At 27.4% G+C, this 27,159-nt stretch overlaps 1 protein-coding gene across 1 annotated transcript in view; it reads left to right on the top strand.

The window, feature by feature from the left end:
- The first annotated feature begins 12,359 nt into the window (after nt 1-12,359).
- The window catches only part of LOC135958259 (sn-1-specific diacylglycerol lipase ABHD11), a 48,912-nt gene continuing 34,112 nt past the window's right edge, over nt 12,360-27,159 (top strand). Inside the window, exons 1-3 of the mRNA XM_065509152.1 lie at nt 12,360-12,587; nt 12,642-12,815; nt 12,875-13,101. Of these exons, the coding sequence (XP_065365224.1) occupies nt 12,375-12,587; nt 12,642-12,815; nt 12,875-13,101 (614 nt within the window). The 5' untranslated portion in view covers nt 12,360-12,374. The remainder of the gene's footprint in view (nt 12,588-12,641; nt 12,816-12,874; nt 13,102-27,159) is intronic.

Below are 27,159 nucleotides of genomic sequence, written 5' to 3'. Positions count from 1 at the left end.
CATTCAAAGCAGTTTTTCTCGAAACGACTTTTTTTGAATTATGACGTTGTTGCAGGAAATGAGCGATATGTTAATTATTATACACTTGTAGTGTATATATGGAGTTTGATGACTGTTAATAGAAATAATGATCCACTGGACACAAACTCCTTTGCCCAAAAGGAAAACAAGCTAAGTGTAAGTTCATCTTGGGCCTACAGTACAATAAATAATTTGATAATTTCTGTAGATGAGCACCTATGAATTTGGGTGTACCCTTGCTCAGACTGCAAAAACCAATGCAAGCGAGAGCAAGCATAGAGTCATGAAGGATTGCAAGTAGGGTTCCTAATTTCCTTGACTTTTTCTTATCTCGGGAGGAAATTAAAAACTCTTTTCATTTCCGGGAATTCCCTTGAATTTATTAATACTGTGCGATGAAGAGCTTTTTCTTCACCTGCAACGATATAGAGCAATTCTGTATATGTCGAATTGTTGGGCAATGAGATTTAACCGAACGACAAGAAAATGCGACCATGACACAGTGTCAGATTTTGCTAATTTAGGGGGAATAAAGTCAAAGATTTGTTTGTTTTTTTCCTTAAGTTTCAATTCAGTATGCGAGACAATTGTCCAAATAATAAATAAATGCATATCAAAGTGAAGAAACGTGAACCAAAACAAAGTAACGGTGCTCCGAATGTTGTGTTTATTATAAACAAGTAACAGAGCTATATTCGGCTGTGCCGAATCTTATATACCCTTCATCAAAGAATACCTTAATTGTATGTTGAAAAAAAATAAACCAAACGCTCTCAAATACATACAAATTATGCACGCGTGTGTTTGATTTGTAATTCTCATTTCATTCCACATTGTAGATTCTACCCAACAACAACAACCTACAATGTAGAATGTGCTGTTTACGTATGATAGAGCTGCTCATATGAGAACTCATTATAAACAACTCTATCTATTTTGTTAGAGAATAAGACTTTCAAAGAAAAAAAATAGAATTGGTGAATTGAGTAAACTCAATGTGTATTAAGGTAGGGTCACACATGACAAATATTTGACGAAAAAGACGTAATCACTAAATAAAATACATTTGAATTCTTTTATTTATATGAAAAACTTCTTTTACTTAGGATGATTCAAAACAAAAAAAATTAGTTTTATTTTATTTGATGCTGTTTTGATCTTACAAAACACTTGTAAGAGTAAACACGTCAAAAAAAGTGGTCACGCTTTTTTGAGCAAATATTTGCCATGTGTGACCCTACCTTTACACACATCTTCATACATATATACACACAACTAAACTTTTGTTTTCTTTTTATTATGCTATTATATGTACATGATTTTAAATAGCAACCGAGCTGGAAGAATTCCGGAGATTTTGATGTATCAATCATGTTTGTAAGTTATTTAGGGGATTTGGAAAGTTGATTTCAACACACAGACGGACATGGCTATATCGACTCCGCTATCTATAACGATCCAGAATATATATACTTTATGGGGTCGCAAAATAAAAATATAGAAATTACAAACGGAATGACAAACATATATACCCTTGCCACTCATGGTGAAGGGTATAAAAATAAAAATCCAATTTCTACCCGCTGCATGTTCACTAACTTTGAACAATTATAACTTTTTTGTTTTTGAATATTTTTTACCAATTTTCTGTTTTTATTCTTTTTAATCATAGTAATAAAGCTTTTTAATAAATAATTTACGATAAATTTTCCGTGGCGTTTTAGATAAATCGTTTTATTGTAAGTATATCTGAAAAGTAAGAAATCTTTCATGGACTCAAAAATATAGAATACCAAATTGATTCCAGGGTTCTGTTGTCATCATTCCAGGGTTCTGTTGTCATGATAAATTTATATATAACCCATTGGGATTACACAATCTGTTTGAAACCTTGTGTATACTGCATACACATTTTTTCAAAAGTTCAGCAAGTTCAGTTGTTTTTCAAGGTTATGTTTAAGGGTTAACGTTTACCGATTTTAGTAAAAATTTCAGACTATATTAAAAATTATATGCACTATAATATTCTGAATAGGTTTTACTTAAAATTCATAACAGTAAGTAAATTGGTATCATTCTCAAGAATATGACCAATAAATAGATTTTCACGAAAATCGCAAAATTTAAATTCCCAATTATATTCTCAATAAATCCCAATGTGATGACCAAAAAATTCTGAAATTAGCTTAACATAATTTTTAAAAATTTAAAATGGAGCTTTGAAACTGCCGTTAATTAAATTTAATTTTGTTGGTCATACCTGGTTAAGGGTATCCTACGAAGACAAAAAAAGGATATATTTTAAGTAAAAATTAGCTATTATTTTAATATTTCTGTTAATTGTTAATTAATGTTAATTTTCTTTCTACATTTCTTGTTCTAGTGGCTTGAGACAAGTTAATTGCCTGGGGATTTTTTAATAACTTTAAAATTTTTTAACCAATTTTTGTCTTTTATATCTCATTAGAATGACAATTACGATTCCTTTAAATTAAATTGCAAACGTAATTACTTAACGTCTAAATTTTTTGCAAAAACTGAAAAAAAAATATTTTTCCTCTTGTAAATGCACCTCAAAACTTCAGCGCCGTTGCACCACCAGTTAATGTTATCCTATCGTCTTAATATTTTACACAACGTGTTTCTACAATACATAGAACAATTCTAGAGGGGGGACGGTAAAAATTCGCAATTTTAATTTTTTGGAGCAATCTACGGAACTGACGGTGGTCGTTCCAGTTGTCCGATTTCGCCCAATTTTTCAAAAAAGATGTGTATTTTCATGATAATAACTTGTCCAAAAATTCGTAGTTTTACATTTAATAGTTTTCAAAATACAGATTTTAGTCCCCTAAAATGGAAAAATCTGACACTGTGCGTGGTACCGACAAAATAAAAGGGGAGATGATTCTTCTTTGAACTCAATTACGGCAATGTTTTTCTTATTTAAAAGTTCTGAAGCCTAACAATTGAACATGTAAATAAGGGCTACACTGTTGTTGTATTATTATTTGTACTACATATTGAACTTGTTTTTATATTAAAGAAAGAATCAATAAAACAATAGTGTATAAGCATATACACCATTAGTTTCCATAGGGTACTCTATAATATGAACTTAGTGAACTAAGCTGTTCATATTTTAAAGCTTTTTAAAATATGAACAGCTTATTTTTGTGTTTTTTAACGTATTTTATCTATCAACATAGAGTTGAAATCTAAATCAACAGTGTAGTAGCTAAATTCTAATTCAACTGCTTAATAATTTTTGGACTTCCCTAGCTGTAGATGGGAATTAGATGCCATTCGCAAATATGAACAATCTTGAAAAAGTGAACGGGTCTGGTTTTAATTAGTTCATATTATCATGAGTGCACTGTATTACTTTTGTTCTAGATGTCTACTAACACAAAAATTTTAAACTCAATTATTTCGAAAAGGCAAAAAAAATTATATACTATTGCTTTATTATGGGGACGATATGTACATTAGGGAAATAATGTGATGGCCAATGTTATATAAGTAATGAAAATCATTTTTTTAGGTCATTTGGAATCAAAAACATCACGCACCAACACCAATTTCTAAAATAAACCAATAATAAATAATTTCATTTCTTTTTTGCAAGTGTGAGGTATACTTCCCTAAAAATTGTCTTTTGAAGTATGTCCACAGTTATTATTAAAATAAAATATATTATTGTATGTATTTCAAAATAATTGAAAATATTTAATGAAAAACTTAATTGCGTTTGGTGCGTGAACTTTTTCAACAACCGCGAAAAAATAATACAGGGTATTTTCATAGTTTTTAACGCACTATTCGACATGCTATGCCAATTTTCCATATTTGCAAAAAATGTCAATAGTTATATCCCAAATATACATAAGGGTGGGTCACCCGTGTATGAAGAAAAATTTTGTTTATTTTATGGACACGGTGACAAAAATGTGCCAAATTATAAATATTTTCATGCCACTAAGTTTGGCTGCAATCGCAAATAATTTTCTGCCTCCGGTTTCATGTTGAATTTTTCAAAAATTTAATTAAAAACGACAATAGAGCATGATAAGCAAGTTTATTATAGGTAACTGTATTTATTTGTAAAAATAGAAATTAGTTATAATTAGATACATATAAAGGTATTTATAGACCACAATACTGAGTATTAACACTTTTCAAATTTAAAATATTATTGAAATCATTCGATATTTCAAGATATCGTTTCGAAAAAACATTTCTTGTTAATACGATAGTATTACAAATATTTTATTTCTTTGTTGATTGATATTTTTCAGCAAACTTTATTTTTATTTTATATTTTGTTGACATTTTTGTTTGCTTTATTTGTATTTATAAATACATGTAATTAAAAATACATACATATGAAAATAAAAAGTTTTTGAATTGTTTAAAACTAATTTTAAATACCGACCATAAATCAAAAAAATCATTCGTATTTTTTGAAAATCTAATACAAATTTTGTTTAGGTTGTCCTGGTTAGGTGACCTTTGGCCGATTTGACGGCCGCATCCTACAATGTTGTGCCCTAGGGGGAATAAATCGAAAATTAATGAATTGGTTCGAGTAATAATTAATTATAAAATTTGAATTTTTCGGATCAAAAAGGAACGACAAATTTGGTGGCATTGTCACAGAATATATCTGTGGGTAGACCTCTTCGTCCAATCATCCTTTTTAGGGCAGCAATAAAGGCATCTGTTGATAAGTCTGATACAACTTCTAGATGGACTGCTTTAGTTGCGAGACAAACCAAAACAGCAATGTATGTCTTGAAGGGTTGAATCGTTCTACGGGCAAATTTCCCATCATTTGTTGAAGCAACCTTGGGCGATAACGAATGCATTGTGGGCACGAATTAACGATGCGACGACATAGGTTTCTTGAATTGATGATCCAAAATCTCTGGCGGATTAACGAAATTAAAACCTTGAGTCCTGCGTGGTAGTTGCTGATGTGTAGAAGGCGCACGTAACAGTGGACGAAATTTAGAGTAGATATAATTGAGCCAAAAGTTGTGCGCCACAAAGTTCAAGCTTTGGCAATGATTTTTTTTCGTCGGGGCAACTCTAGATTTGGTGGTAAAAAGACTAACAGAGACATTTCCTGAATAAGTTTTAACACGAAAGTAGAAACACTCGCGAATTGATGAGTTACAAAAGCCATGAAGTTGAACTGATTGAGATTCAGCAGAGAGACAAAAACGAGGAATTTCAAGGGAATTTAAGGTTTTAGATCCGAGACAAAATACTCCCAAGCCTAGTGTAGTTCTTGAGGGATAGATTCGTCCCAGCCAATTTTGAGAATCTACAATTCTTGCATGATGATTTTGGATTTTATTATAAACTGAGCTAAGAGTCCTAAGGGACAGCGTTGCCACTCATAAAATATTTTTCCTACCAAATTTCTAATTAAAAACTACCAAAACCTACCAAATTTATAATATTTGAGAAATGCTATATGGATTCGCTTCAAAATTAATAGTTAACTTAAAATTATATTATTGCTGCTATAAAATTACCCACGCAGAGAAACCAAATTCGTGATGGCAACCGAATTTGTTGCCAATCAAATGATTCTTCCTTAGTAACCGAATTTTACAGTTGTGGGTAAAAAATTTTTGAAGGAGTAACAAAAATTTGGTTATTTCAACAGAATTTCTTCTTTATTAACTGACTTTCTGTTGAAAGAACCAAAAAGTTCTATATGTGCAACCGAATCATTCGATTGGCAACAAATTCGGTTGCTACTACAATCATAAATATGTTAAAAACGTTCAGTTTTTAATATTTGAGAAATGCTATATGGATTCGCTTCAAAATTAATAGTTAACTTAAAATTATATTATTGCTGCTATAAAATTACCCACGCAGAGAAACCAAATTCGTGATGGCAACCGAATTTGTTGCCAATCAAATGATTCTACCTTAGTAACCGAATTTTACAGTTGTGGGTAAAAAATTTTTGAAGGAGTAACAAAAATTTGGTTATTTCAACAGAATTTCTTCTTTATTAACTGACTTTCTGTTGAAAGAACCAAAAAGTTCTATATGTGCAACCGAATCATTCGATTGGCAACAAATTCGGTTGCTACTACAATCATAAATATGTTAAAAACGTTCAGTTTTTAATTTTTACAAATAAATTACACCTAAAAATTCAATTCATAATTGACCATAGCTCCCATATAAGGCCCTCTTCCGAAAATTACTTAAACGGGCATAAAATTCCTAAAAGTGTTGGTATCCCGAAAAAATTCAACACAAATAAGTTTCATATAGAAATAAATTACGCGTCCTAATTTCCATAATTGGACATTTGAAGTGTCAGATGAAACTGAAATATTGAAGCAGAGTTTAACACATATTATTAGAAAATAAATGGTTTGAGAGCCCTTTGGCATTTTTTGAACTCAACACTACTAAATAAATACACATTTACCTGACTAAACTAAATATTTAAGAAAATGCTATATTCATATTTTGCAAATATGTAGTTTTATTATTTTGGCTTAACATAAGTAATTTTTTCGTTATTATTTTAATTATTTTGTTCTTAAAAATACTTATGTATTCAGAAATATCGTAGCCTACCAAAATACGACAAATATCGGAACAAACCAACCAAACTACCAAAAGTCAATTTGTTAACTTGAAACTACCAATTTTGGTCCAATTGGACCATAGCGGCAACGCTGATCGCAGTCGTCAATGTTTACCAGCAAAGCATACGAAAGAGTTGTTGCTTTCAACATGCGTGTATTCAGTGAAGAACGACAAAAAAAATAATAAGCCAAAGTTAACTTTTGTTTTGCTAGTGCTGAGTGCTCTAGTAAGTATACAAAACACACAGCCTATAGCTAAGAACAATTACAAAAACAAAAGAGTACCAATTGTATAGGGCTTGGGCATGACTGGTATAGTGGGTTAAGTGTGCTGATTAGACTTGCCACCTTTTAAAATTTCCAAAACGGGACACCACGAAATGATCAGAGAAAAATTCAAACAAATTCGTTTATAATTATTATAGATACTATTTTATTTATTAAAATCAACAATAACAATTTCGTATTATTTAAAAAAAAGCTTTTTATTTTGAACTTTTATGTACACTTTGTTTTTTTTAATTTTTGGAAATTTCCTTTTTTTATTTACATTCATTGAAAAATATTTTCAATTATTTGAATGTATATTGTTACGTTTTAACCATTTCAAAACGTTGGTTTATTTCCTTTAAATAAACCGGATACTTTTGATTGCAAATAAAAGCCGTTTAGTGGTTTGAAAATTGTAACAACTCTTTATTTCTTTAAAATGTACAACAACAACAGAATTAAATAACCACTCAATGTTTTTTATACACGTTTATAAATTCTCAGAATTACAGACACAATTTATAATGTACACGAATTTACTTGAAAAACACAACACACTTTAAGGCACTTAGATTATGTTTATTCGAAAAGCGCCTCTGATAAACTTATTCACGACTGCAACCTCTGCCACTATTTATAACACTGCATTACCATCTAGAAAGCTCTTTAACTGTCTAGAGGTTTCTAATACATACGCCATCTGTGGTATACTTTCTACAATGTTCTTTAACTGAGTATTCGAAATCGAATACAGCGTTGCCAACTTACGATCAAATCAACTGAAAGCTTCCACTCAACAATACCCACAGATATGTTACAGTTTTACAGCACTGTTATTTGAAAGCATTATGCTACTTTTAAATCAGCCGTTAAAATCGTTATATTTGAATTCAAGTACAATTTCGTAACAATATGTTGAAAAAGTTTTGAAGCTTTTTTCAAATAAAAACAAAAGTTCTATTTTAAAATAAAGTCGACCTTAACAAAAATTAACTTTAAAATTTCTTTCATAGTTAGGGTGATTAATTTTAATTGTGTAAAATCTGGAGCACTATCACTGTGAAAGTCTTCGAACTTTATACGAGCCAATGTCTTATCTGTGTATGAAGTCTAACCAAAAATGGTTAGACTTGCGAGATTCCTTAAACATTGTCCAATAGCTCTCTTATCATTTTACATAGTTGGGCTGAAAATGGTCGGGATTGGATTAGTGGGCGTGGCACCTCCCATACAAAGTAAATAGTTAATTTCGAATATCTGGAGTACTATAATTGTAATGTACAAATTAAACTTTGTATGAATCAAATTGTCTGGATCAGAACAGTGGGTATGGAACCTTCCATACAAAGTACATAGTCAGTTTTGAATATCTGTGTAAATAAAATTACGAGATTCTTCAAACTTTGTCTGAAAATTTGTTTTTTATAATTTTACCTAATTTGTTTTACCTCATTAAAAAAATAGTTTATAAAATATTTCACATTTTTTTATTCTACTACGTTGAGGTAACGAAGCGCAACGGGTTATGCTAGTATTTAATAAAGTTTAATTATTTCAGTCCTTAATTTAAAATTTATATTTTTAATCGCTTTTATCAGCTTTTTTATTATTATTTGATTATTTGAATTCAACAAACTCAGTCCATTTCAATGGACCAACAACTCAGCTTTAACTAATGGTACAAGCATCCTAGAGCGAGTATCGTGCCATTTATTTTTCATGAATGTTAAAAAATGATTACTGATGAGTTAATTGAGTGAGTTTTTTCGGAACTCATAGAAGTTAATGTACTAAATATATTGTTAATATTCAGTTTTTAGAAAATATTATATTTCAGAAAATAAAGTATCCTTGTATATTGGTATTTCCAATTTATGATTTTTTATATTTTTTGTGGTAATTAATGAAAAAGTTATGTTTTTTTCAAAACGGGACAAATGGCGTCCCGTTCAGAGTATCGCCGGGACACGGGACATTCGACTGTAAAACTAGTCTGTCCCGACGAAAACTAGACGGTTGAAAAAATTCGATACAAGCTTTTATATTGCCCCAAGGACGAAGCTTATTGAATTTGGTTGGAATCGGTTCATCATTTCTCCTAGCCTTCATATGATTGCCCTATCTGAAAATAGTTATTGTCTCATAAATATCTTAGTTATATAGATATCCAAACCAAATTCAACACAAATATGTTTTATGTAAGTCAAACTCGCACCACCAAATTTTGTGACGATCGGTCCATAATTAGTCATAGTTCCCATATAAGGTCCACTTCCGAAAATCACAGCAGACTTTCTTTTAAAATGCAATGAAACTTTTATGTAATAAAAATATTGTAGTCTAATATTCAAAAAAAATTTTAAAAAAATATCAAAATGCAACGTATCCAAACATTGATTATTTTTATCAAGAACTATTAAAAATGTTTAAGGTCAATAAAACATCCCACTTTCCATTATATTGTTGTTGTTTACATATTTTGTTTTCAAATTTATTTTTGTAAGTTGTTGTATAAATTTGAATAAATAAATAGACCCCTTTCACACTAGGAAATTTAGTTGAGCAAGTCTCTTGTGGTTGTAGATGCTAATGTCGGTAATGTCGAGTTAATGAGAAGAAAATTTTGCATGCTGTTTTGTTGTTGGGCAAGAGACTTGCGCAACTAAATTGCCTAGTGTGAAAGGGTCTTACAATTTTAAACTGCTTTTAGTTGTAATCACAAGTATCCGCTTTATTTAAAGGATACTTTTTTTATTTGAACATTTTGTATATAAAACAAAAACAAATTTTTAAAATTTTTGAAATTTTGTTTTTGCTTTCCACATAAATATCACTTTGGTGACGTTAGTTATAAAATTAGGGCTAATATGTATTTCTGTTTTAGTGCAATTTAATAGCTAAATACAAATACAACTGCGGCAATAAATATTGCTACGTGGAGACGTAGTGTTGTATATTTCATAAAATAATGCCATATTTTCATAATGCAAAAAATCGTAATTTTTGAGAAAGAAATCAAATCGCTACTTTGCTATTTTTGAAAGTAATGCCATGTTTCCACGGCAGTCTGAATTACTTAATGCATTAAACACATTCAAGACAGCAGGCTACACGACTACACGAACACAAATTCTGCTGGTTACAGTTGTAGTCGTGTGGCAGCTACTGAATTATTTTAAAGACGACAGCTACAAAGTAAACAGCTGATTTATAATTCAGTGTTGCCACTTTAATAAAAAATGATCGTACAAAATTCCAAAATAATTAAGATTGAAACAATTATTTTGAGTAAAAATATATATGGTTATAATTAATTATGTACCTGTTATTAATTTATTTCAATATGGTTATCAGAAACTTCTCTTAATTAAGTAAAAAAATATATTTTTTTTAAGCACTAATTTGATTTACATTTGTTTATTATATTAGCAACACTATTTCTGTTTTGTAGCTGACAAAAATAGAAATTAGCCTAATTCGGCTACATCGGCATGAGTAGTCCTGTGGCCGTGTAGCTGTGCTGTCGTTAAAATAATCGTCTCCATATAAACGTGTGCATTTTATTTTTGACAGATTGAAGTTGGTAGTCTGCTGTCTAGAATGTGTTTAATGCTTAATTCGCGTTTTGAATTACGATTGCGAATCAACCTGTTTACACGACAACATTCGTAATTCAGTTTGACATTTATTTATTTCTTCTGTTTACATGTTTTGTTTATTTTGTTTGTTTGGTGCGAATTTTAAATTTGTAATTTGGCAATGGATAAAAAAGGTAAGTAAAAACATAAAATTGTAGCATTATTAATTAAACAAATATAATTTAATTATTATTTTCATTAGAAAAAAGAAAAAGTGCAAGCAAGTGGGACCAGGGCAGCGAGCGGGCTTTATTAGAGGTGTGGGCTGAAAGAATGGCAGAGCTGCTACTTCTACAAATGAATTTAACTTCAAGCAGACTTTTTATTTCTTTTAATTTATTTAATACAAAAATCTTTTTCTTTATTTTGTTTTGTTTTGACATTTTTGTTTGGACAGCTGATTTTGATACACAAATAATCGATAAAAATTAGAGATGACAGTCATTCGTTCGTAATTCATAAGGTAATTCAAACTGAATTACGTACGAACTAGGGTTCTATAGCTGAAACAAAAAGTCGACTTTTCGACTTTTTCCGTTTTTTAAAAAGTCGACTTTTCGAACTTCCGACTTTTGGTAATTTATAAAAGTCGGCTTTTCGAACTTTCGACTTTTTAGTTAAATCGACTTTTTTCGACTTCGACTTTTTTAGACTATTTTCGACTTTTCAACTTTTTACCATTTCTTGTAACAAATACATAGTTTCTACATTTATTGATGCGCCTTTTGTAATGTTTAGCAATAAAAATGAAATTGATCAAGGCGAAAATAGGTAGAAGAATGTTGTGTAGAAAAAAAAAAGTTTTAATTTATAAACATTTATTTATTATTTATATTAGAATACACTACAAAAAATGCAAGTGTACCAAATTGCAATAGTTTAGTATAATGTTGCAATGAAATATTTTTTTTAACATTCTAAAAAGTCGACTTTTTTAGACTTTTATCGACTTTTATCGACTATTCGACTTTTTTTTCGACTTTTATCGACTATTTTCGACTTTTATCGACTATTCGACTTTTGAGATAACATAATCTATTGTTCGACTTTTTTCCGACCAAAAAGTCGATTTCGACTTTTTTCCGGAAATAGTCGATTGTTCGAAGAATCGAACAATCGACTTATAGAACCCTAGTACGAACAAGGTAATTCGCACTTGAAATTTTGTATGGCGAATCATGTAATTCAGTTCGTAATTGGGGGTTGAATGACGAATGAGAGCGTCCATGACGAATAATGCCGTCGTGTGAACATGGTATAAAGTCATAACCCTAGGTCTCCACGTAGCAATATTTATTGTTGCAATTGTCAAATTTGATTGCGTCTATGAAATTTGCGAGTGTAGACCGCAAATTGCCAATCCATTGCGCAATGATTGCTCTGCTGATTGTCTGAGCAATTATTGCTGAGCAATAAGCTGTCAGTTCAGTTGTCATTAATGTAAAATTTCTTCTTTCTATGATTCGATGCGATTAATTCATCCATATTTAATTTACTTAAGAACCAAAACAAACAAAAAAACAAAGAAATTAGTGAAAAAAATCATTTAACGTAAAATAAACCACAGTTTTTCATAGAACTTCTCGCTTTGAAAATTTTGTATTTGTGACGAACGTTTTCTCCACCTAAAGCAATCAGCAAACACTCTGCTGTTGCTCTGCCAACGTTATTGCTTGATCTTAGCAATAAAAATTGCTACGTGGAGACATAGGGTAAAAATTACGATAAATCGTCAAATCTGGTAGTTATGCTCATGACAGCGTATTAATCGTAAGTATGGCAACATTATGGAATTTACATTTCAAAGGAAGATCGAGAGATGTTTTTAAATTTTGCAAAATTTATTCGGTTTAGTAAATATGGACGTGCTTATTCCTATGATGCACGGCCAATTGAAATGGCATGTAATATATTTGAAAACAAAAATACGGATAACACGAAACCTCCATTAATGATAATGCATGGACTTTTTGGCTCAAAACAGAACTGGAGGGCAGTTAGTCGTTCTTTAGAATCAAAAACAAACCGAAAGGTAGGCTGTCTTACGACTTATGTAAATATATTTATTTATAATTTTCCATTTTAGATAATTACTTTAGACGCAAGGAATCATGGACAGTCGCCACATACGGATGAGCACAGTTCTATGCACATGGCTGTAGATGTTATTGAACTTATGAAACAAATGGGCATTCCAAAAGCATCAGTAATGGGACACAGCATGGGAGGAAGAACAATGATGTTTTTAGCTTTAAAATACGTACGTACATATGTATGTCTGCTTAATTTTGGTCTTTCTATTTTAACACTACTTTACAGCCAGAATATGTTAGTGACGGAATAATTGTCGACATTTCACCTATTTCTGTGCCCCGAGACTTTTTTCAAATGGAACAGATTTTTCTAGCTATGAAAGATATTCAAATACCTGCCGAATTATCAATGGGCGATGGACGTAAATTTGCAGAAGTTGAGATAAAAAAGGTTGTTTCTCAAAAAGAAACAGTGGATTTTATATTATTGAATCTGCGAAAAATAGATGGGAAGTAAGTAGATGAAATATGTGACATTTGTTTAGCAAGTATACTTTGGAGTATTGTAATTTTAATTTGCTTTCTCATCCATAAAATGCCAGTTCTAAAGTAAATCAATTCCATATCATACATTATATTAGTTCCAAAGAAAATCACCTAAAAATAATCCAGTTCAAAAATAGGTAGATACGTTTGTCGCAATTAAGTGGACAAATTCATCCAAAAAATGGTTGTTATAAATACAATTTCCAACACAGTAAAGAACAAAGAGAAAAATACATAGAGGCGAGAACCTATTTTGTCAAACAAAAATAAATCATACTTTTATACAACAACAATATATATTGACAAACATGTATTTTGTTATGGCAAGAGTTATGTTTTTGACAATTGCGTCTCGGTTCTATGTTACCATATTGTAAAGAAATTAGAAAATGAGAATACAGCCCAATTATGAAAAAAAAATTCCAAGGGAGTTTTTTCCCTTTTCGTTTTTTTAAGATCGTCTGTACAGTAGCCGACTTTATTTTGTTGTCTTAGCAATTTCTCCCTTAGATTTATATTCCTTTCGGCGATTTACTACCATATTCCGAATTGGAATATGAATCTCTTTTCCATTTGCCATTTTCAAGGATAAAAATTAAACATTTTATATTTATAACCTACATCACCATAGTCGGGAGTGCCAAAATATTAAAGTATACCAATCAGCTCAGGATCTCTTTCTGAGTCGATTTAACTATGTCCATCCGTCCATGTAAACCTTATAATCAAACTACAGGTCGCAATTTGAAAGATAATTATTTTATTGCCTCGAAGCCTATTGAATTTGGTTAGAATCGGTCTATTATTTCTCCTAGCACCCATACGATTGCCGTATCTGAAAATAGTTAAGCTCTCATAAATAGAGATGGGTTTATTAGCTCAGTGAAGTGACCGCTCTTTTCAGCTCAGCTCACTGAAATGAACTAGGTCGAATTAAATCAATTATTTCTGTTGTTAGTTGTAAAAACACACAGTCTTTTGACAATTAGAGATTTATGAGTAAAATAATTGATTAAAATTTAAAAAAATCAAATTGTATTTTATTTAAACTAATATTTTTGGGGAAAAAATATTATTCCGATGCTAACCAAATGATTAGACAATATTTGTTAAGCAGAACATTCAATAACTATAAGGACTAAATTATTACTAATTCTAATTGGAAAATGTATAACACGTATTCTTTTACCACAAAATAAATTGCAGGAATAATAAAATTGAAAAAGGAAAAATGTTTTGATGATCTGATAATTGTGATCCAAAATAAAAATGTAACATTAACTAAACCAAAATGAATATTGTTGAAATTTTTTGGGGGTTTTCCCATTTACATAATGTTAGTTATCAATTGGCAAAATATAAATTTTTTACCTGACTTTTACAACTTATATATGATCAACAAAATTTCTACTAACAAGTAAGAGAGCTAAATTCGGCTGTGCCGAATCTTAAATACCCTTCACCAAATTATACTTTAAAATAAAAATTTTAAATATTTTTAGGTAAACACAAATTCAATTTTATTTTTCCAATTTTTTGGAATTTTTTCTCGAAATTGTTTTTTAATTTTTTTTAAAATTTAGTGAAAAAAAAATTTGGGTTAAAAAATATTTTTTCGATTGTAGGTCTAACTTACTATGGTCTTATATACGTCGTTGCAAAGGTCTTTGAAATATCTATCATTAGATATCCATAATACAGATATAGGTCAAAATCTTGTGTAGAACAACATTTTCTGTAGAAAATCTTGTCTATAACAATATTTTCTGTAGAAAATCTTGTGTAGAACAACATTTTCTATAGAAAATCTTGTGTAGAACAACATTTTCTATAGAAAATCTTGTGTAGAACAACATTTTCTATAGAAAATCTTGTGTAGAACAACATTTTCTATAGAAAATCTTGTGTAGAACAACATTTTCTATAGAAAATCTTGTGTAGAACAACATTTTCTATAGAAAATCTTGTGCAGAACAACATTTTCTATAGAAAATCTTGTGCAGAACAACATTTTCTATAGAAAATCTTGTGTAGAACAACATTTTCTATAGAAAATCTTGTGTAGAACAACATTTTCTATAGAAAATCTTGTGTAGAACAACATTTTCTATAGAAAATCTTGTGTAGAACAACATTTTCTATAGAAAATCTTGTGTAGAACAACATTTTCTATAGAAAATCTTGTGTAGAACAACATATTCTATAGAAAATCTTGTGTAGAACAACATTTTCTATAGAAAATCTTGTGTAGAACAACATTTTCTATAGAAAATCTTGTGTAGAACAACATTTTCTATAGAAAATCTTGTGTAGAACAACATTTTCTATAGAAAATCTTGTGTAGAACAACATTTTCTATAGAAAATCTTGTGTAGAACAACATTTTCTATAGAAAATCTTGTGTAGAACAACATTTTCTATAGAAAATCTTGTGTAGAACAACATTTTCTATAGAAAATCTTGTGTAGAACAACATTTTCTATAGAAAATCTTGTGTAGAACAACATTTTCTATAGAAAATCTTGTGTAGAACAACATTTTCTATAGAAAATCTTGTGTAGAACAACATTTTCTATAGAAAATCTTGTGTAGAACAACATTTTCTATAGAAAATCTTGTGTAGAACAACATTTTCTATAGAAAATCTTGTGTAGAACAACATTTTCTATAGAAAATCTTGTGTAGAACAACATTTTCTATAGAAAATCTTGTGTAGAACAACATTTTCTATAGAAAATCTTGTGTAGAACAACATTTTCTATAGAAAATCTTGTGTAGAACAACATTTTCTATAGAAAATCTTGTGTAGAACAACATTTTCTATAGAAAATCTTGTGTAGAACAACATTTTCTATAGAAAATCTTGTGTAGAACAACATTTTCTATAGAAAATCTTGTGTAGAACAACATCGTCTATAGAAAATCTTGTGTAGAACAATATTTTCTATAGAAAATCTTGTGTAGAACAATATTTTCTATAGAAAATCTTGTGTAGAACAATATTTTCTATAGAAAATCTTGTGTAGAACAATATTTTCTATAGAAAATCTTGTGTAGAACAATATTTTCTATAGAAAATCTTGTGTAGAACAATATTTTCTATAGAAAATATTTTCTGTAGAAAATCTTGAGTATAACAATATTTTCTATAGAAGATCTTGTGTAGAACAATATTTTCTATAGAAAATCTTGTGTAGAACAATATTTTCTATAGAAAATCTTGTGTAGAACAATATTTTCTATAGAAAATCTTGTGTAGAACAATATTTTCTATAGAAAATCTTGTGTAGAACAATATTTTCTATAGAAAATATTTTCTGTAGAAAATCTTGAGTATAACAATATTTTCTATAGAAGATCTTGTGTAGAACAATATTTTCTATAGAAAATCTTGTGTAGAACAATATTTTCTATAGAAAATCTTGTGTAGAACAATATTTTCTATAGAAAATCTTGTGTAGAACAATATTTTCTATAGAAAATCTTGTGTATAACAACATTTTCTATAGAAAATCTTGTGTAGAACAACATTTTCTATAGAAAATCTTGTGTAGAACAACATTTTCTATAGAAAATCTTGTGTAGAACAACATTTTCTATAGAAAATCTTGTGTAGAACAACATTTTCTATAGAAAATCTTGTGTAGAACAACATTTTCTATAGAAAATCTTGTGTAGAACAACATTTTCTATAGAAAATCTTGTGTAGAACAACATTTTCTATAGAAAATCTTGTGTAGAACAACATTTTCTATAGAAAATCTTGTGTAGAACAACATTTTCTATAGAAAATCTTGTGTAGAACAACATTTTCTATAGAAAATCTTGTGTAGAACAACATTTTCTATAGAAAATCTTGTGTAGAACAACATTTTCTATAGAAAATCGTGTGTAGAACAACATTTTCTATAGAAAATCTTGTGTAGAACAACATTTTCTATAGAAAATCTTGTGTAGAACAACATTTTCTATAGAAAATCTTGTGTAGAACAACATTTTCTATAGAAAATCTTGTGTAGAACAACATTTTCTATAGAAAATCTTGTGTAGAACAACATTTTCTATAGAAAATCTTGTGTAGAACAACATTTTCTATAGAAAATCTTGTGTAGAACAACATTTTCTATAGAAAATCTTGTGTAGAACAACATTTTCTATAGAAAATCTTGTGTAGAACAACATTTTCTATAGAAAATCTTGTGTAGAACAACATTTTCTATAGAAAATCTTGTGTAGAACAACATTTTCTATAGAAAATCTTGTGTAGAACAACATTTGCTATAGAAAATCTTGTGTAGAACAACATTTTCTATAGAAAATCTTGTGTAGAACAACATTTTCTATAGAAAATCTTGTGTAGAACAACATTTTCTATAGAAAATCTTGTGTAGAACAACATTTTCTATAGAAAATCTTGTGTAGAACAACATTTTCTATAGAAAATCTTGTGTAGAACAACATTTTCTATAGAAAATCTTGTGTAGAACAACATTTTCTATAGAAAATCTTGTGTAGAACAACATTTGCTATAGAAAATCTTGTGTAGAACAACATTTTCTATAGAAAATCTTGTGTAGAACAACATTTTCTATAGAAAATCTTGTGTAGAACAACATTTTCTATAGATAATCTTGTGTAGAACAACATTTTCTATAGATAATCTTGTGTAGAACAACATTGTCTATAGAAAATCTTGTGTAGAACAACATTGTCTATAGAAAATCTTGTGTAGAACAACATCGTCTATAGAAAATCTTGTGTAGAACAATATTTTCTATAGAAAATCTTGTGTAGAACAATATTTTCTATAGAAAATCTTGTGTAGAACAATATTTTCTATAGAAAATCTTGTGTAGAACAATATTTTCTATAGAAAATCTTGTGTAGAACAATATTTTCTATAGAAAATCTTGTGTAGAACAATATTTTCTATAGAAAATCTTGTGTAGAACAATATTTTCTATAGAAAATCTTGTGTAGAACAATATTTTCTATAGAAAATATTTTCTGTAGAAAATCTTGAGTATAACAATATTTTCTATAGAAGATCTTGTGTAGAACAATATTTTCTATAGAAAATCTTGTGTAGAACAATATTTTCTATAGAAAATCTTGTGTAGAACAATATTTTCTATAGAAAATCTTGTGTAGAACAATATTTTCTATAGAAAATCTTGTGTAGAACAATATTTTCTATAGAAAATATTTTCTGTAGAAAATCTTGAGTATAACAATATTTTCTATAGAAGATCTTGTGTAGAACAATATTTTCTATAGAAAATCTTGTGTAGAACAATATTTTCTATAGAAAATCTTGTGTAGAACAATATTTTCTATAGAAAATCTTGTGTAGAACAATATTTTCTATAGAAAATCTTGTGTAGAACAATATTTTCTATAGAAAATCTTGTGTAGAACAATATTTTCTATAGAAAATCTTGTGTAGAACAATATTTTCTATAGAAAATCTTGTGTAGAACAATATTTTCTATAGAAAATATTTTCTGTAGAAAATCTTGAGTATAACAATATTTTCTATAGAAGATCTTGTGTATGACGATATTTTCTATAGAAAATCTTGTGTAGAACAATATTTTCTATAGAAAATCTTGTGTAGAACAATATTTTCTATAGAAAATATTTTCTGTAGAAAATCTTGAGTATAACAATATTTTCTATAGAAGATCTTGTGTAGAACAATATTTTCTATAGAAAATCTTGTGTAGAACAATATTTTCTATAGAAAATCTTGTGTAGAACAATATTTTCTATAGAAAATCTTGTGTAGAACAATATTTTCTATAGAAAATCTTGTGTAGAACAATATTTTCTATAGAAAATATTTTCTGTAGAAAATCTTGAGTATAACAATATTTTCTATAGAAGATCTTGTGTATGACGATATTTTCTATAGAAAATCTTGTGTAGAACAATATTTTCTATAGAAAATCTTGTGTAGAACAATATTTTCTATAGAAAATATTTTCTGTAGAAAATCTTGAGTATAACAATATTTTCTATAGAAGATCTTGTGTATGACGATATTTTCTATAGAAAATCTTGTGTAGAACAATATTTTCTATAGAAAATCTTGTGTAGAACAATATTTTCTATAGAAAATCTTGTGTAGAACAATATTTTCTATAGAAAATCTTGTGTAGAACAATATTTTCTATAGAAAATCTTGTGTAGAACAATATTTTCTATAGAAAATCTTGTGTAGAACAATATTTTCTATAGAAAATATTTTCTGTAGAAAATCTTGAGTATAACAATATTTTCTATAGAAGATCTTGTGTAGAACAATATTTTCTATAGAAAATCTTGTGTAGAACAATATTTTCTATAGAAAATCTTGTGTAGAACAATATTTTCTATAGAAAATCTTGTGTAGAACAATATTTTCTATAGAAAATCTTGTGTAGAACAATATTTTCTATAGAAAATCTTGTGTAGAACAATATTTTCTATAGAAAATCTTGTGTAGAACAATATTTTCTATAGAAAATCTTGTGTAGAACAATATTTTCTATAGAAAATATTTTCTGTAGAAAATCTTGAGTATAACAATATTTTCTATAGAAGATCTTGTGTATGACGATATTTTCTATAGAAAATCTTGTGTAGAACAATATTTTCTATAGAAAATCTTGTGTAGAACAATATTTTCTATAGAAAATATTTTCTGTAGAAAATCTTGAGTATAACAATATTTTCTATAGAAGATCTTGTGTAGAACAATATTTTCTATAGAAAATCTTGTGTAGAACAATATTTTCTATAGAAAATCTTGTGTAGAACAATATTTTCTATAGAAAATCTTGTGTAGAACAATATTTTCTATAGAAAATCTTGTGTAGAACAATATTTTCTATAGAAAATCTTGTGTAGAACAATATTTTCTATAGAAAATCTTGTGTAGAACAATATTTTCTATAGAAAATATTTTCTGTAGAAAATCTTGAGTATAACAATATTTTCTATAGAAGATCTTGTGTATGACGATATTTTCTATAGAAAATCTTGTGTAGAACAATATTTTCTATAGAAAATCTTGTGTAGAACAATATTTTCTATAGAAAATATTATCTGTAGAAAATCTTGAGTATAACAATATTTTCTATAGAAGATCTTGTGTATGACGATATTTTCTATAGAAAATCTTGTGTAGAACAATATTTTCTTGTGTAGAACAATATTTTCTTGTGTAGAACAATATTTTCTATAGAAAATCTTGTGTAGAACAATATTTTCTGTAGAAAATCTTGAGTATAACAATATTTGCTATACAAAATCTTGAGTATAACAATATTTTCTATAGAAAATCTTGTGTATGACGATTTTTTCTATAGAAAATCTTGCGTAGGACAAAATTTTCTGTAGAAAATCTTGTGTAGAACAATATTTTCTATAGAAAATCTTGTGTAGAACAATATTTTCTATAGAAAATCTTATGTAGAACAACATTTTCTATAGAAAATCTTGTGTAGAACAATATTTTCTATAGAAAATATTTTCTGTAGAAAATCTTGAGTATAACAATATTTTCTATAGAAGATCTTGTGTATGACGATATTTTCTATAGAAAATCTTGTGTAGAACAATATTTTCTAGAGAAAATCTTGTGTAGTACAATATTTTCTATAGAAAATCTTGTGTAGAACAATATTTTCTTGTGTAGAACAATATTTTCTATAGAAAATCTTGTGTAGAACAATATTTTCTGTAGAAAATCTTGAGTATAACAATATTTGCTATAGAAAATCTTGAGTATAACAATATTTTCTATAGAAAATTTTGTATATGACGATTTTTTCTGTAGAAAATCTTGTGTAGGACAACATTTTCTGTAGAAAATCTTGAGTATAACAATATTTTCTATAGAAAATCTTGTGTAGAACAATATTTTCTATAGAAAATCTTGTGTAGAACAATATTTTCTATAGAAAATCTTGTGTAGAACAATATTTTCTATAGAAAATCTTGTGTAGAACAATATTTTCTATAGAAAATCTTGTGTAGAACAATATTTTCTATAGAAAATCTTGTGTAGAACAATATTTTCTATAGAAAATATTTTCTGTAGAAAATCTTGAGTATAACAATATTTTCTATAGAAGATCTTGTGTAGAACAATATTTTCTATAGAAAATCTTGTGTAGAACAATATTTTCTATAGAAAATCTTGTGTAGAACAATATTTTCTATAGAAAATCTTGTGTAGAACAATATTTTCTATAGAAAATCTTGTGTAGAACAATATTTTCTATAGAAAATCTTGTGTAGAACAATATTTTCTATAGAAAATCTTGTGTAGAACAACATTTTCTATAGAAAATCTTGTGTAGGACAACATTTGCTATAGAAAATCTTGTGTAGAACAACATTTTCTATAGAAAATCTTGTGTAGAACAACATTTTCTATAGAAAATCTTGTGTAGAACAACATTTTCTATAGAAAATCTTGTGTAGAACAACATTTTCTATAGAAAATCTTGTGTAGAACAACATTTTCTATAGAAAATCTTGTGTAGAACAACATTTGCTATAGAAAATCTTGTGTAGAACAACATTTTCTATAGAAAATCTTGTGTAGAACAACATTTTCTATAGAAAATCTTGTGTAGAACAACATTTTCTATAGAAAATCTTGTGTAGAACAACATTTTCTATAGAAAATCTTGTGTAGAACAACATTTTCTATAGAAAATCTTGTGTAGAACAACATTTTCTATAGAAAATCTTGTGTAGAACAACATTTTCTATAGAAAATCTTGTGTAGAACAACATTTTCTATAGAAAATCTTGTGTAGAACAACATTTTCTATAGAAAATCTTGTGTAGAACAACATTTTCTATAGAAAATCTTGTGTAGAACAACATTTTCTATAGAAAATCTTGTGTAGAACAACATTTTCTATAGAAAATCTTGTGTAGAACAACATTTTCTATAGAAAATCTTGTGTAGAACAACATTTTCTATAGAAAATCTTGTGTAGAACAACATTTTCTATAGAAAATCTTGTGTAGAACAACATTTTCTATAGAAAATCTTGTGTAGAACAACATTTTCTATAGAAAATCTTGTGTAGAACAACATTTTCTATAGAAAATCTTGTGTAGAACAACATTTTCTATAGAAAATCTTGTGTAGAACAACATTTTCTATAGAAAATCTTGTGTAGAACAACATTTTCTATAGAAAATCTTGTGTAGAACAACATTTTCTATAGAAAATCTTGTGTAGAACAACATTTTCTATAGAAAATCTTGTGTAGAACAACATTTTCTATAGAAAATCTTGTGTAGAACAACATTTTCTATAGAAAATCTTGTGTAGAACAACATTTTCTATAGAAAATCTTGTGTAGAACAACATCGTCTATAGAAAATCTTGTGTAGAACAATATTTTCTATAGAAAATCTTGTGTAGAACAATATTTTCTATAGAAAATCTTGTGTAGAACAATATTTTCTATAGAAAATCTTGTGTAGAACAATATTTTCTATAGAAAATCTTGTGTAGAACAATATTTTCTATAGAAAATATTTTCTGTAGAAAATCTTGAGTATAACAATATTTTCTATAGAAGATCTTGTGTAGAACAATATTTTCTATAGAAAATCTTGTGTAGAACAATATTTTCTATAGAAAATCTTGTGTAGAACAATATTTTCTATAGAAAATCTTGTGTAGAACAATATTTTCTATAGAAAATCTTGTGTAGAACAATATTTTCTATAGAAAATATTTTCTGTAGAAAATCTTGAGTATAACAATATTTTCTATAGAAGATCTTGTGTAGAACAATATTTTCTATAGAAAATCTTGTGTAGAACAATATTTTCTATAGAAAATCTTGTGTAGAACAATATTTTCTATAGAAAATCTTGTGTAGAACAATATTTTCTATAGAAAATCTTGTGTATAACAACATTTTCTATAGAAAATCTTGTGTAGAACAACATTTTCTATAGAAAATCTTGTGTAGAACAACATTTTCTATAGAAAATCTTGTGTAGAACAACATTTTCTATAGAAAATCTTGTGTAGAACAACATTTTCTATAGAAAATCTTGTGTAGAACAACATTTTCTATAGAAAATCTTGTGTAGAACAACATTTTCTATAGAAAATCTTGTGTAGAACAACATTTTCTATAGAAAATCTTGTGTAGAACAACATTTTCTATAGAAAATCTTGTGTAGAACAACATTTTCTATAGAAAATCTTGTGTAGAACAACATTTTCTATAGAAAATCGTGTGTAGAACAACATTTTCTATAGAAAATCTTGTGTAGAACAACATTTTCTATAGAAAATCTTGTGTAGAACAACATTTTCTATAGAAAATCTTGTGTAGAACAACATTTTCTATAGAAAATCTTGTGTAGAACAACATTTTCTATAGAAAATCTTGTGTAGAACAACATTTTCTATAGAAAATCTTGTGTAGAACAACATTTTCTATAGAAAATCTTGTGTAGAACAACATTTTCTATAGAAAATCTTGTGTAGAACAACATTTTCTATAGAAAATCTTGTGTAGAACAACATTTTCTATAGAAAATCTTGTGTAGAACAACATTTGCTATAGAAAATCTTGTGTAGAACAACATTTTCTATAGAAAATCTTGTGTAGAACAACATTTGCTATAGAAAATCTTGTGTAGAACAACATTTTCTATAGAAAATCTTGTGTAGAACAACATTTTCTATAGAAAATCTTGTGTAGAACAACATTTTCTATAGAAAATCTTGTGTAGAACAACATTTTCTATAGAAAATCTTGTGTAGAACAACATTTTCTATAGAAAATCTTGTGTAGAACAACATTTTCTATAGAAAATCTTGTGTAGAACAACATTTGCTATAGAAAATCTTGTGTAGAACAACATTTTCTATAGAAAATCTTGTGTAGAACAACATTTTCTATAGAAAATCTTGTGTAGAACAACATTTTCTATAGATAATCTTGTGTAGAACAACATTTTCTATAGATAATCTTGTGTAGAACAACATTGTCTATAGAAAATCTTGTGTAGAACAACATTGTCTATAGAAAATCTTGTGTAGAACAACATCGTCTATAGAAAATCTTGTGTAGAACAATATTTTCTATAGAAAATCTTGTGTAGAACAATATTTTCTATAGAAAATCTTGTGTAGAACAATATTTTCTATAGAAAATCTTGTGTAGAACAATATTTTCTATAGAAAATCTTGTGTAGAACAATATTTTCTATAGAAAATCTTGTGTAGAACAATATTTTCTATAGAAAATATTTTCTGTAGAAAATCTTGAGTATAACAATATTTTCTATAGAAGATCTTGTGTAGAACAATATTTTCTATAGAAAATCTTGTGTAGAACAATATTTTCTATAGAAAATCTTGTGTAGAACAATATTTTCTATAGAAAATCTTGTGTAGAACAATATTTTCTATAGAAAATCTTGTGTAGAACAATATTTTCTATAGAAAATATTTTCTGTAGAAAATCTTGAGTATAACAATATTTTCTATAGAAGATCTTGTGTAGAACAATATTTTCTATAGAAAATCTTGTGTAGAACAATATTTTCTATAGAAAATCTTGTGTAGAACAATATTTTCTATAGAAAATCTTGTGTAGAACAATATTTTCTATAGAAAATCTTGTGTAGAACAATATTTTCTATAGAAAATCTTGTGTAGAACAATATTTTCTATAGAAAATCTTGTGTAGAACAATATTTTCTATAGAAAATCTTGTGTAGAACAATATTTTCTATAGAAAATCTTGTGTAGAACAATATTTTCTATAGAAAATATTTTCTGTAGAAAATCTTGAGTATAACAATATTTTCTATAGAAGATCTTGTGTATGACGATATTTTCTATAGAAAATCTTGTGTAGAACAATATTTTCTATAGAAAATCTTGTGTAGAACAATATTTTCTATAGAAAATATTTTCTGTAGAAAATCTTGAGTATAACAATATTTTCTATAGAAGATCTTGTGTAGAACAATATTTTCTATAGAAAATCTTGTGTAGAACAATATTTTCTATAGAAAATCTTGTGTAGAACAATATTTTCTATAGAAAATCTTGTGTAGAACAATATTTTCTATAGAAAATCTTGTGTAGAACAATATTTTCTATAGAAAATATTTTCTGTAGAAAATCTTAAGTATAACAATATTTTCTATAGAAGATCTTGTGTATGACGATATTTTCTATAGAAAATCTTGTGTAGAACAATATTTTCTATAGAAAATCTTGTGTAGAACAATATTTTCTATAGAAAATATTTTCTGTAGAAAATCTTGAGTATAACAATATTTTCTATAGAAGATCTTGTGTATGACGATATTTTCTATAGAAAATCTTGTGTAGAACAATATTTTCTATAGAAAATCTTGTGTAGAACAATATTTTCTATAGAAAATCTTGTGTAGAACAATATTTTCTATAGAAAATCTTGTGTAGAACAATATTTTCTATAGAAAATCTTGTGTAGAACAATATTTTCTATAGAAAATATTTTCTGTAGAAAATCTTGAGTATAACAATATTTTCTATAGAAGATCTTGTGTAGAACAATATTTTCTATAGAAAATCTTGTGTAGAACAATATTTTCTATAGAAAATCTTGTGTAGAACAATATTTTCTATAGAAAATCTTGTGTAGAACAATATTTTCTATAGAAAATCTTGTGTAGAACAATATTTTCTATAGAAAATCTTGTGTAGAACAATATATATACATACATACATTTTCTATAGATAATCTTGTGTAGAACAACATTTTCTATAGATAATCTTGTGTAGAACAACATTGTCTATAGAAAATCTTGTGTAGAACAACATTGTCTATAGAAAATCTTGTGTAGAACAACATCGTCTATAGAAAATCTTGTGTAGAACAATATTTTCTATAGAAAATCTTGTGTAGAACAATATTTTCTATAGAAAATCTTGTGTAGAACAATATTTTCTATAGAAAATCTTGTGTAGAACAATATTTTCTATAGAAAATCTTGTGTAGAACAATATTTTCTATAGAAAATCTTGTGTAGAACAATATTTTCTATAGAAAATCTTGTGTAGAACAATATTTTCTATAGAAAATATTTTCTGTAGAAAATCTTGAGTATAACAATATTTTCTATAGAAGATCTTGTGTAGAACAATATTTTCTATAGAAAATCTTGTGTAGAACAATATTTTCTATAGAAAATCTTGTGTAGAACAATATTTTCTATAGAAAATCTTGTGTAGAACAATATTTTCTATAGAAAATCTTGTGTAGAACAATATTTTCTATAGAAAATATTTTCTGTAGAAAATCTTGAGTATAACAATATTTTCTATAGAAGATCTTGTGTAGAACAATATTTTCTATAGAAAATCTTGTGTAGAACAATATTTTCTATAGAAAATCTTGTGTAGAACAATATTTTCTATAGAAAATCTTGTGTAGAACAATATTTTCTATAGAAAATCTTGTGTAGAACAATATTTTCTATAGAAAATCTTGTGTAGAACAATATTTTCTATAGAAAATCTTGTGTAGAACAATATTTTCTATAGAAAATATTTTCTGTAGAAAATCTTGAGTATAACAATATTTTCTATAGAAGATCTTGTGTATGACGATATTTTCTATAGAAAATCTTGTGTAGAACAATATTTTCTATAGAAAATCTTGTGTAGAACAATATTTTCTATAGAAAATATTTTCTGTAGAAAATCTTGAGTATAACAATATTTTCTATAGAAGATCTTGTGTAGAACAATATTTTCTATAGAAAATCTTGTGTAGAACAATATTTTCTATAGAAAATCTTGTGTAGAACAATATTTTCTATAGAAAATCTTGTGTAGAACAATATTTTCTATAGAAAATCTTGTGTAGAACAATATTTTCTATAGAAAATATTTTCTGTAGAAAATCTTAAGTATAACAATATTTTCTATAGAAGATCTTGTGTATGACGATATTTTCTATAGAAAATCTTGTGTAGAACAATATTTTC

This window comes from Calliphora vicina, chromosome 4 (genome assembly GCF_958450345.1).
Source record: "Calliphora vicina chromosome 4, idCalVici1.1, whole genome shotgun sequence".
Lineage (NCBI taxonomy): Eukaryota > Metazoa > Arthropoda > Insecta > Diptera > Calliphoridae > Calliphora > Calliphora vicina.
Note: the sequence above shows the minus strand (reverse complement) of the source record. Positions and strands in the feature narration are given on the sequence as shown.